This window comes from Loa loa (assembly GCF_000183805.2).
Source record: "Loa loa unplaced genomic scaffold supercont3.250, whole genome shotgun sequence".
In the NCBI taxonomy this organism is placed as follows: domain Eukaryota; kingdom Metazoa; phylum Nematoda; class Chromadorea; order Rhabditida; family Onchocercidae; genus Loa; species Loa loa.
Genome location: NW_018108430.1, coordinates 9949 through 22286, shown reverse-complemented (window position 1 = coordinate 22286; position 12338 = coordinate 9949). Strand labels below are relative to the sequence as shown.

The following is a 12338-nucleotide window of genomic DNA, read 5'->3' as shown; positions in this document are numbered from 1 at the left end:
ATAATAATTATTATATATATATATATATATATATATATATATATATATATATATGCTAATGCTGTTGTTAAATCCTTCAACAAATCTAATTATCTAAAGTCTTAATTATCATAATTATTTGGCCACTATTTGATACAAAGAGTTGAATTGTTGCTTGTTATTAGCATAATTGTATATCCCTACAATATGAACTATCAAACATTTTAGAACTAATTCGTTTGAGGGTAGTTTTACAACTATACGACCAAAATCATAATAATTATTTTAATTAATTATAAATTCCATCGGTATATTATCGCAATCAATAGTCTAGCATTATCTAAATTACTGTTATTTCCTTGTTAGAATATGAATATTTTAAGTTAAATTTATATTATCTGATGTTTAACTAAAGCCTTAACTACCATAATTATTTGATACAATGAATCAAAAGAGAAATTTGCATATTCTGTATATTTAAAGTATATATATATATATATATATATATGTATATATTAAAGATCTTTTTAGATATTCAAATTCCTTTTTTTAGAAGTTAGTAATTAATTAGAAAAGAAAATTTTGTGAAAAGATAAAAGAAATGTGAATGATAACATGCAATAAAACACACACACACACACCATGCAATAAAGAATTAAAGAATTTTAATTAGTTAAAAAATTTTTAAAATTCAAGCATTAATATGTTGTTAAACGAAGAGATAAAAAGAAAGGAAATTTACCGGTAATTGTTGAAGTGTTGCAGAAATGACAGGTAATGATTATTTTGACCTTTTTTTTTTCATCAATATATAGATAGGTATTATTTATTGGAATATAATTATTCTCGGGAGATAATGTTAATGTGTATATCAATGCGGGAGGATAAGAAAAAGAAAAAGAAAATGGTTTAGATTAGAAGGTCGAAGTTTAAAAATTTTTTGGAAGAATTACAAAATTAAAAAAAAACCTTTCGAGAAATTTTTTTTTTCCAAATTTTTTAAAGTTTGAAAAAATCACAGAAAAGATTCATTTGTAGAATCTAACTTCGATTGTCTTATTATCAGTATCAAAATTAGCAAAATCAAGGAATAATTTATCTCACTCATTGGCTATTTTGAATTCAAATTTTTAAAAAAAATTAAAAAATTCCTGAATGAAAAAAAAGGGGAAAAAAAGAAGAAATGATAAAATAATTTTGTCATAAAATGATTGATTTATGAAAGATTACAGAAACAAAACAGGTACATCAACAAATACAGACATTCTGATTGATATGCAATACTACTAGGCGTATTTATTCATTCTATGACATAAAACTAATCTGTATGTTCTTTGATAATTTCACATTTCAAAAAAAAAAAAAAAGTATACCGATTTTAATTAAGAAACAAGCAATTAATTGATTGATAACAATATTAAGCTATCTACTTAGATATGATGGCAATTTATAACAGAGATAATTCATTATGAAATGAATATAGTTAAGAATAATTAATAAGTTCACAAAATTTTCATTCCAATATAGAGTTTATTAGGACAAATGATTGATATTTAATTACTCACTTTCTTCGGATAATAAACATTTAGCTTCACAATCAGCAAGATGTAGGAAATTGTTGGTATTGCCTAAACATCCACCGTATTCGAAACGTTCACATCGACCGGTATCAGCATTGAAATAGTATCGTTTATGTTTTCCGGAACATGGCCCATTTACTTTTGGTAATTTGCATGGATCTATAAATTTTTTAAAAAATTTATACCATATACATTTTCGTTTCTTTTTTTCCTTTCAGTTTGTTATCTTTTCTTTCTTTTTCATGCAATACTTTAAAAGAGTAAATTTTTGGTTAATTTCAATATTCAAATAAAATTATTCAGAAAAAAATCATTACGGATTTCTTATGACGTAAAGAGAAAAGAAAAAGTCGAATTAAATGATAAATGATAACTGATATGATTAAAAATATTTTAGTCTTATCAGTTTTGTTCTTATCAGTGATACTATCATTTTTTTACATATTTTAAAATTCTTTAATTATATATCATTTGTTATTTTATTGAATTATATCTTTTTCTATTAGATATTGAAGAAAGAAATGAATTTAAAACTCACCAATAAAATTACCACATTCATTCTTGCATTGTTGTTCGTTATCAAAACGATTATCAGTACCACCGCAACCACCATAATGGAATCGTGTGCAAGTACCATCAAGTTTATTGTAATACCATTTTGTGACAAATCGATTACATGGACCAGTATCCTTTGGGAGTTCACATTTTGATACTGATTCAGGTTTCTGAGAAGCTATAAAGAAATAAGAATGAATAAACTGATTTTAGATATTCTAGATGAAAAGTTTGATTCTAGATTCAAGTGGAATAAATTTAGGTATTTGAGATGATAAGTTTGATTATTCAAATGGATAAGTAATTTCGTTTTTTTTTTTCTTCTCTCTCTCTCTCTGTTTAGAAATTATGATAAGAAAGGAAGAAAGAGATTATTTTTACCATCTGATATTGGTATAAGATGTTTGAATGTTTGATCTGATATAGAAGTTGGAAAAGTTCCAGATTTAACACCGGAAGCACGATGGACACATAATTCTTCACATTGCTCCTTGGTTTGAAAACGGTTAGCATTACCACCACATCCGGAATAACGGAATGATTCACAGGTACCTGTTGCACGTTCAAAGTAATAACTTGGAAATGCACCATTACAACGACCAATATCCATTCGTTCATTGCATGCATCACGAGATCGACCTGCATAAATTAGAAATTAAATCAATAAATTAATGATGAATCAGTTAATTAATTAATTAATATAATTTAACTTCTAAAATATCGTTTTTGTTGTTGCTCTTTTTTTTCCTCTGATCTCCCAAGACTTACCTACTATTGGAAGACCAAATGAGCCTGATTTAGGTAATGCGACAGGTATTAATTCATTTCGTTGCGCTGTTGTAAATGGTTGATTTCGGCCTACTGAAATTAATGTTCATTATTTATTATCATTATCAGAGAATTATTTCGCCTACTTATTTATACTAATCCTAAATTATTATTTCAATTTTAATTTTACAAAAAAATGAAATAATTTTCAATCTTTTTATTAAATGGCTAAAAATCATTTAAGCTTTTCAAATTCTAATTAGGATTATATGTCAAATACAAGAATTTATTTCTATTTACGATTTTATTCCTAACGCTATAAATTATTTTTTGCATAGTAATTTCTCAAAGTCTCAATCAATATTACATGATAATATATGATATCAATTAGTTATCATTTCGAATAAATAATTATTCAACAAAATTTTACGATTTCATTTATATATTAATATTGCTAATTATTAAATATTATCACATAGAAAGTAATAACATATTCATTTTTCTTTTCACAATAATAAATTAATTAAATTAAAATTAAAAAAAAAACAAGTGACAATTTACAATCTAGTGACAACAAGTGAACTTACAATTTCTTCTATCAGCACCAACATGTGAACATCGTGCTTCACATTCCTCTCGTGTTTTAAATCGATTCAAATTACCACCACATCCACCATAAATGAATAAATGACATCTACCAGAGAAGAAATCGTAATAGTACATATCTTCATAATTACCACATGGTCCACTATCAGCCGTTGATTGACATACTTCTTCAATTGTTACTATAAATCGATACTTTTATTTTTTATTTTTTTTTTAAATTACAATATCTGTATGTATAAACACACATATATAAAGATTATCTTATCTACTGTATTAAAAATTTACTTGATTTTTGCGATAACGATGATGGTTGTTGATATGATTGAGGTAATGGTACTTGAATTGGTTCCTGTGTTAAACCTAATTGTCGATCATTTGGAATAAATACTGGTAATGGTTGTTCATGAGTCATGGAAGTTTTACGTTCAATTGAAATAAACGTATCATCATCTTCGTTTGATTCTTGAGAACTACCAAAAGGTGTATATTCGTATGGTGACATACTTGTCATAATTTCATTAATTTCATTTGTCTAAAAATTTGAAAATCATTAAATATTCTTTTTTTTCTTTTATTTTCATATATATTAATGATTAATTTAAAATTATCATACTATATTATGTTAATATTATATACCTCTAATTGTGATAATTTTTCTCGTTGCTTTTCAAATGGACCAATATCAGCGCAAAAATTTTGACATTCTTCCCAACTTTCGAAATTATTATCATTACCCAAACAACCACGCCACCAAAATGCACCACATTGTTTGGTTGTATAATCATACCAATAACGAGCTGATAATTGATTGCATCGTAATGGTCCTTCTACCTTAGGTAGGAAACAACGACCTAAGAAAAAAGAATAGTAATCTGAAATGAATAAATTAATTGAATAATTTAATCTAGTTAATTAGTAGAAAAAAGAAAAATAATAATGAAAATATTTAAAAAAAATAAACCTATTCCTGGTGGTTTTACGCAAACCATTTCACATTGTTCTTTTGTTACAAAACGATTATCATTACCCTCACAACCACCATACCAAAATTGCTTACAGCGACCTTCTGCAGTATCATAGTACCACAATAATTTATAACCAGGATGACATATTGTACCTTGATCCTGTGACAATGAACATGAAACTGAAATTTTTATTTATAAATTTTAAAAAATTATTCATACCTACAAACAACATATATTATTTGCTTATTATTCAATTACTAATCATCACTCATTTTTATCAAATTTTAATCATTTTTTCTCATTTTATCAAACAAATTTTTGAAGATAACAAAAAAAGAAAAATCATGCAAATATTACTAATTTTCTCTGGCGCAATTGAACCACCTATAATATAGGGAGCTGGTGTAGTTGATGGACATCCAGCATATTGTGGCCCAATGGCTCGAATTTCACTAGCAGGACAACAACCATACCTTAATATGAATTATACTTTAAATGTTTTAGGATTATATTATCTGATAAAATGACATTAAAAAAAAAAAACAAACTTAGAGTATCGACAATCATCACATCCTTCATTCTTTGGTCCAATAGCACTTGTTTCACCATCTGGACAACATCCGTATTGAGTATATTGACATGGACAACCTGTAAGATGACCATAATGACCATAGTTATTTTCTCTTCTTATAAGTATTTCCAAAATTTTGAGATGATTCAGTTAAGTCAATGAATATTGTAAAAAACCTGAGTAAATAGAATTCAATGATCCAAAAAAAAAAAAACAAGCCCTCTTTGTTTGGTCCATGAGCTCTTGTTTTACCATCCGGACAGCAACCGTATTGACTTTGAGCACATGATACAGGACAACCGTAATTCTTAAGACCTTTCGCTGTTGTCTTACCATCCGGACAACAACCATATTGCGCATATTCGCAACCACATCCTGAAAAATTCTCTATTAAAATAAAACAAACATTTTTAGTCTTATTATTCTATTAGTTATAAATTTACAACTGATCAGGAAAAAAAATCCTCGTTATATCTGATAGATTTTTATAGCATTGATTAAAGTAAAGCTTTCATAATTTCATCTAAATATATTTTCTTTTTTAATTTCCGGTTTAATTTCCGGTATATATAGCGGTATAATGGATCGATTCATATTTACCTTCATTTTCCATTCCTTTTGCAGTTGTTTTACCATCTGGACAACAACCAAATTTGGTTGTTAAACAATTTTCACCACAACCGGTACCATTCTTTCCTAATGCAGCTGTTTCACCATCCGGACAACAACCATACATGGATAATTCACACGGAAATGATGATCGTTCACAACCTTCATATAAATTGATATAAATGATAGAAAAGATTAATTATAATAATAAAGAAATGATAAATAAAAAAATTATATTTCTTATTTAATAATCTTAATCTATTAAATGTAAAATGAATTTAATAAAAAAATTAATTTGAAATTAAATTAACCTGCATAATGCGGTCCAAAAGCAATCGTTTTACGATCTTTGCAACAACCGTATAATGATGCAGCACAGGTTGACTCACCACAACCTTCATAATTTAAGCCTCGAGCTAAAGTTACTTCATCCGGGCAACAACCAAATTTTGTTTCATTACATACACCTTTAATTAATTATCATTTATTATATATGCAAATATTAATTCCTTTTTATTTACCATCTCATTCCATCAATTATGCTAATTTTGTTAAGCAATTAGCCAGTTCACAGAATACATTTATGCCGATGCTAATCAATGAAAAAATAATAGTGTATAATTATTTGTAATTATTATGTCTAATTATGTAATTAAATGGATCAAATCAATATAAGGAATATATTAAGTTTATTATCATATCATTGTATTTACCGAGTATAAATTTAGGACAGCCTTCATTATTTTTCCCTTCAGCGATAGTTGTCCAATCTGGGCAACAACCAAATTCTGTTTTAGAGCAATGTTTCGTCTCATTATCATAGGTACCATTGGTAATTAAATCATCATCATTTAACAACATTTTTATGACTGTACTGATATTATCAGCAGTATCATTACCACAAGCAACCAATGCTTTCTCACCGGTTTCATTATTCATCACTTCACAAAGTTCTTCCTCACTGCAATACATTATTTATTATCAAAAGCTCTAATATACCACTTTCTTTCCTTTTTTTTTTTAGTGTGATAATAGAAGCTAATAACTTCGCATTGTTATATTCCGTTTTTCCGGACGGAATCTTACGTTAAATGGGTTCATTCTCAATTAAACTATATTTTTTGTAGTTTACTTTGGTATTAATTTCAGTTTTTGTATTCTTTTTTAATTTTCATTGAAATTATACAATTCAAATTTCAAATTCAATATCATTTTTGACTATCCGTTTTCCATTAACACATCAGATTGTGCTATATCAATTTTTTGTCCGGAATATTAAGCTGACAGGAAGAGGGGAAAAGAAAAAACCTGGATTTAACGGATTGTTCACTTTCCTCACCACTTCCTTCCATTTCAGCAACAAATTCAGCACATCCTTCTCCGGTAATACTTTGTGCTTCGGTTACATTATCCTTACAACAGCCAAACAGAGAAGTGGAACAATTTGAACATCCGGCTAAATACGGTCCACTTGCCATCGTTATATTATCCGGACAGCACCCAAATTCACTATCATCGCATGCTTAAAAATTATTACAATAAAAATATCAATTTACAATATATATTTATGTATCTGAATACTTTAAAATATGATTTTGGTATTAGCAAAACTATCCGGTTATACAATCTAACATATTCCGGTAATGGCATTGATCATATGAATGATAGCAATTACTCGGAGGGAATTAGTAGAGGAGAAGATTATGAGTAAAGTGAAAAGAAAAAAAAGAAGATAATTGTACTTGGACAAGGTTCTACGTTACATTCCTGTTCTTCTGATGGCTTTTCACTTTCATCGCACCATTCCGGAACAGGTTTTTTATCATAATTTAAGCAAACAATCATTCGATTTTGGATTCCACCGCCACATCTGAATTAATTGCTCTACAATCCTTATGATATAATAAACTTTTGTTTATTCCGGAAAATTATGCAAAAAAAGGAAACTCTTGTCCGGAAATTTCATTGATTAAAAAATGCATAAATTTTTATTTTTGAAAAAAAAAAACTGACTCAACTGAACATTTGCTCCATGGACCTGTATAGTAGGTCCCATTACATTTCTCTTCATTTGTACAATTTTTAATTGATTCTGGCTTATTCTCCCATTTACAATGTCCATCATCTACAACCTGTAACCAAGAGTTCAAAGGTGAAAAGTTTGCTTTTAAAGAAATTAAAATGAAAACTTAAAATAAGTATGATTATTTGATCAACATGGAACAAATTAATTGCGCTTAGTTTTCAATCCTTTTTTTTTTTTCATTTATTAAAAGAAAAATGGAAACTTACCGTAAGATCACCTAATTGATGAATAGCGCATACCACTCGTCGTGAATTATGTCCATGACCACATTCTGTACTACATTTTGACCATTCTGATGTATGCCATTCATAGTTACAAGGCTAAAAAAATTTATGTAAATTTTTTAATAAATAAAATCTTTAAAATTATTTAATATCCTATGAGAATATACCTGTGGTGATGAACATGGTCGTATATCTGTAGGAATTGTTGTTGAATTTTCATTTAAACATTTTTCCAATGGATATGCTCGACCATTAATATCTTCACATGTCACATTTCTACTTTCTTTCGTATCATTGCATTTTTTGCACTAAATGTATTATTATACTTTCTAATTAAAATATTAATTTTATTATTTCAACAAATTATATCACATTTTAAAATATTTCATATTATTGAAATTTTAATTAAGTTGAAATCAAATTAAAAAAAAAAGTGCCATTAAAACTATTTGAAATTGAAATTATTCGTAGTTTTATAATCAAAATAATTTGATGTACCATTTATAGGTTAGCTTTGGAATGATAATGATAATTTGTATTATCAATGTTAAATCATTTATAATCCAAAAATCTTTTTGATAACAATTCTCTGACTCCATCTTAATATTGTTTCGTTTTTTTGTTGGTAATAAGTAATCTTTCTTTAAGTTTACATGTTAATTAATTAAATTAATTGAGAAGAATAAGAAGAATCTGTTAACCAATTTCCAATCCGTAGTAACAAAATTAAGTCCTTCACAAGGACCCAAATTACAATTTCGTTCTGTTTCCATAGCTTCATCATTGCATGCTTCTGCAGGTAGCAATTTACCCTCTTCACCTTCTTTTGCACTTCGACATGTTACTGAACGATACTGGAATGCATCACCGCATTTTTCCGAACATGCACTCCACGGTCCTGCTTGCCATTCCGGGCACGAAAATCTAATATTTAAATTATTTCACCTGTTTCTTCTTTTTTTTTGCTTTGTTTTACTCTATTCTTTGCTTTTTTTTTTGTGATATTTTATCATTCTTTCCATTTCCATTTAATGCTTATATTGAAGGTATATGAAAGATATATTAGATAATGGCATGAAATGTAAAGCAAAGTTTGGTATTGTCAACTACCTATGTCAATTACCTATGATTTTTTTTTTTTACAAACTACCTGTTACATGGTCGTTGTACCAGTGGACGTTCCATGCTACAATTACCATCATCAATTGTCATCCTTTTACCGTCCAAGAATATCTGATGACAATAAACAACACGATACTGAGTACCACTTTGTCCACATGATACACTACATGGTTCCCATTCTCCTTCATACCATCTGCATTGATGTAATGTAAAATTGTAAAGGAAAAAAAAAAGTGAAATTATTCGAAGAAATTTTTTTTAAAAATATTTTTTATTAAATCAACAAATAGACTGATATTAATGATAAGCTAAAAAAATTTGAATTATTTAGGAGAACTGATAATTAAATGAAAAACTGATAATTAAATGATCATTATACTTAATCTATACTTATTATATCAATTAAGGATCTCAGTGTGTTTAATGAACTAAATAATTATAACCTAACTATTGTTATCATTTATCACTATCATTATCATTGCCAATGTTAACAATAACATCATTCTGGTAATATTACTCAAATCTCCATTCAATTTTGATATTTTACAAAAAAAAAAAAATTAATCAAGACAATATAACGCAAAAGAAAATTCTTACTGCGCATCACAATTAACTGTTTCGCAAACTTTCTCAGAAATAGGTTTGGTGACATTATATTCTTCACAAATGTCATCTGATACACGTTGTCCTGATGCACTTTCAATACAATATGGTATACGAGTTTGGATACCTATAAATATATTAATTGGATATTATCATTTAATCAATATTTGTTTGTTTGAGACCTTTTTTTTTTCTATCCCAAAGATAAATTAAGAAAATATTTTATTAAAAATAATCAAAATAAAACAAACATTTAACACCAACTTTCTTTTTTGCATCGCTTTATTTACAAAAAATAGTATCGATATAAAAGTAAAAATTAATACTTTGTAAATTACTTTAAATAGTATTTAAAAAATTTAAAAAAAATGATGAAAGAAATAAAAAAAATGTTTTACCTTTTCCACATGTAACCGAACATGGTGACCATTGGTCTGGTTTATAGAGATATGGAATCTCCTCCTCTAATGGTACCGAAAATTCATATTTAATAGCACCATCCTGGAAATATTTTAAAATTATAGAATTAATTTTATGCATAACAAAATATGATTAAAATGATTATTAATAATGAATATCAATAATCCTAATTTTAAAAATGTTAATTTTTAAAAAATAATGATAAATGCTAATAAGTGCTGTACTTAACAGGTTATAGTTTAAAATAAAAAAACTCTTATTTTCGTATGATTTCATTAAATTTATGCATATTCAAATTTTCTTCACATATTCATTTCCCTACTTCCCTTACATTATTTCATATTTTCATTCTTATCAGCATATGTTATCATCATTTATCACTGATTGACATTTTAATATTTGATTCATTTTCCGTCAAACGAATAAGTGATTTTTGCAGTAGAACAAAAAAATAGTTTGATATGTTATCAGAAAACATTTTTTGATTTACAAAAAAGTAAAAAGTAATTAATTGCTTGTTAAAATATACGCTATCAATTTATTGATAAAAGAGTAAAGAAAAAGAAACTTTATTTCCCCGTTGAAAAAGTAATGCAATGATAAGTTCTTCTGTAATTGGTCCTTTAGCGGTCAATTTTTCAAAAGGATGATCTAAGTTTTTGCGTGTATCATATTCGAATAATGTTCCACCAATTTCCAAATGTTTATCAGTTAATTGAATCTGATAATTGCCATTTAGGTAATAGTAATCTGATGTATTTTTGATTGCTGAAAATGTCATGATATTAGGATAATTTAATTTCGATTATTTTAATAATTATACATAAAATGTTCATTTATAATTTAAATAAATTTACCAAGTGAATTAGTTGTTGAATGTAATTCTTCAACTAAAATTGATGTCGCACCAATTGGTAATCGAATAATATTATGATAACCAGGTGTTAAATTACGCTCATCGAAATATCCTTCGACAGTTTTACATGTTGAACCATCACCACCACATTTACCACATTTATCGTTTTTCTTTGCTAAAATATATCAAAATAATTGTTAATATATCATTTTATTAATTTAATAGTTATTAATTTGAGAAAAAACAATAAAATTTCCAATAAATAATCAAAAAAAAAAATTAACAAAACCCGATCCAAGTTTATTGTCACATCCAACTGGTAAACAAACTCCTTCCACACAAATATCATTAGTACGATGATCACATTTTGTACCATCTATAACCTGAAATTTACATAAATTATCAACTACCATTAATTAGCTGATAAGTCTTTTTTTTTTTTGCATGCTTATATCATTATTAGTTAATTATTCAACATAGATAAGTTTAAATCTTTCTTTTCAACCAAATTACTGGGTGAAAATTTGAAAAAAGAATAAAAATTACTTTATCAGCCCATTTATAGTAGAAATTAGCATTATCCGGTTTGCAGGTTAGTTCACATTTATTCTTCCCCGGATACGGTAACCATTTGTAGTAATTACCATCTAGTGGTGTATCATCATATTCGGAACATTGAATAGCCCGAAAATCTTTAATGCTACCGGTACATTCCTCGATATTACAGGACACATAACGTGTTGATGGTCCAGTGCATTCACCGCTGAAAGATAAAATGATATCCTGCTTTTTTTCTCATTTTTTTTAATGCAATTTTTACATAAATTTAATATTCGCAATATTAAACCTTTGTAGTACCTAATTATATCATATCTCATGAAGGTACCATGAGGTACTTAATTGTATTATATCTCAAGAAAGTCTCAAGTAGATACTTGCATGTCCTTCGTTCCATCTGTACCCCGCCACCGCATGTTCGAGAGCATTGTTTCTCGAGTGACCAGGGACCCCATGGTCCAGTTTCAACACGTCCTGTTTTATCCATCGTAATTGACGTATCATCTCCCTGGTATACTTGATAAGCTTGTCGTCTGCTCCTCAATAGTGCTGGATCTGATTCCGGTGGTGAGCCCGGATATAATCGTATTTGCTTGGCTTCCTGAATGAAAGATGAATTTAAATTCCAAAAAGAAATGCAATGAAAATTACTGACCTCAGCAATTAAACAGTTTTCAATAGATTTTTTGAACCTCTTTTGGACAACACCTACTCATCATCATTTCATAATTTTATTATCCTAAATTATAATTACTTGTAAAATAAGAAATGATTTATTATCATATTAAAACTAAAAGTAAAAAAGAGAGTGCTCATATGTTTTTAGTTAAACTTTT

At 27.4% G+C, this 12338-nt stretch overlaps 1 protein-coding gene across 1 annotated transcript; it reads right to left on the bottom strand.

Annotated features, from left to right (window-relative positions):
- Positions 1 to 1536: 1536 nt before the first annotated feature.
- Positions 1537 to 12103, bottom strand: LOAG_08561 (hypothetical protein; the record flags this gene model as incomplete). Its single annotated transcript, XM_003144091.1, has 28 exons — positions 1537 to 1718; positions 2098 to 2292; positions 2496 to 2753; positions 2883 to 2975; positions 3470 to 3667; positions 3774 to 4020; positions 4125 to 4339; positions 4450 to 4632; positions 4811 to 4926; positions 5002 to 5101; positions 5277 to 5399; positions 5625 to 5795; positions 5945 to 6100; positions 6347 to 6594; positions 6942 to 7155; positions 7376 to 7503; positions 7647 to 7765; positions 7926 to 8039; positions 8111 to 8251; positions 8645 to 8867; positions 9094 to 9258; positions 9663 to 9795; positions 10067 to 10169; positions 10657 to 10856; positions 10946 to 11119; positions 11234 to 11327; positions 11491 to 11707; positions 11880 to 12103. Coding segments are annotated over 28 exons (4734 nt in total), but the record flags the coding sequence as incomplete, so codon positions are not given.
- Positions 12104 to 12338: the final 235 nt, after the last annotated feature.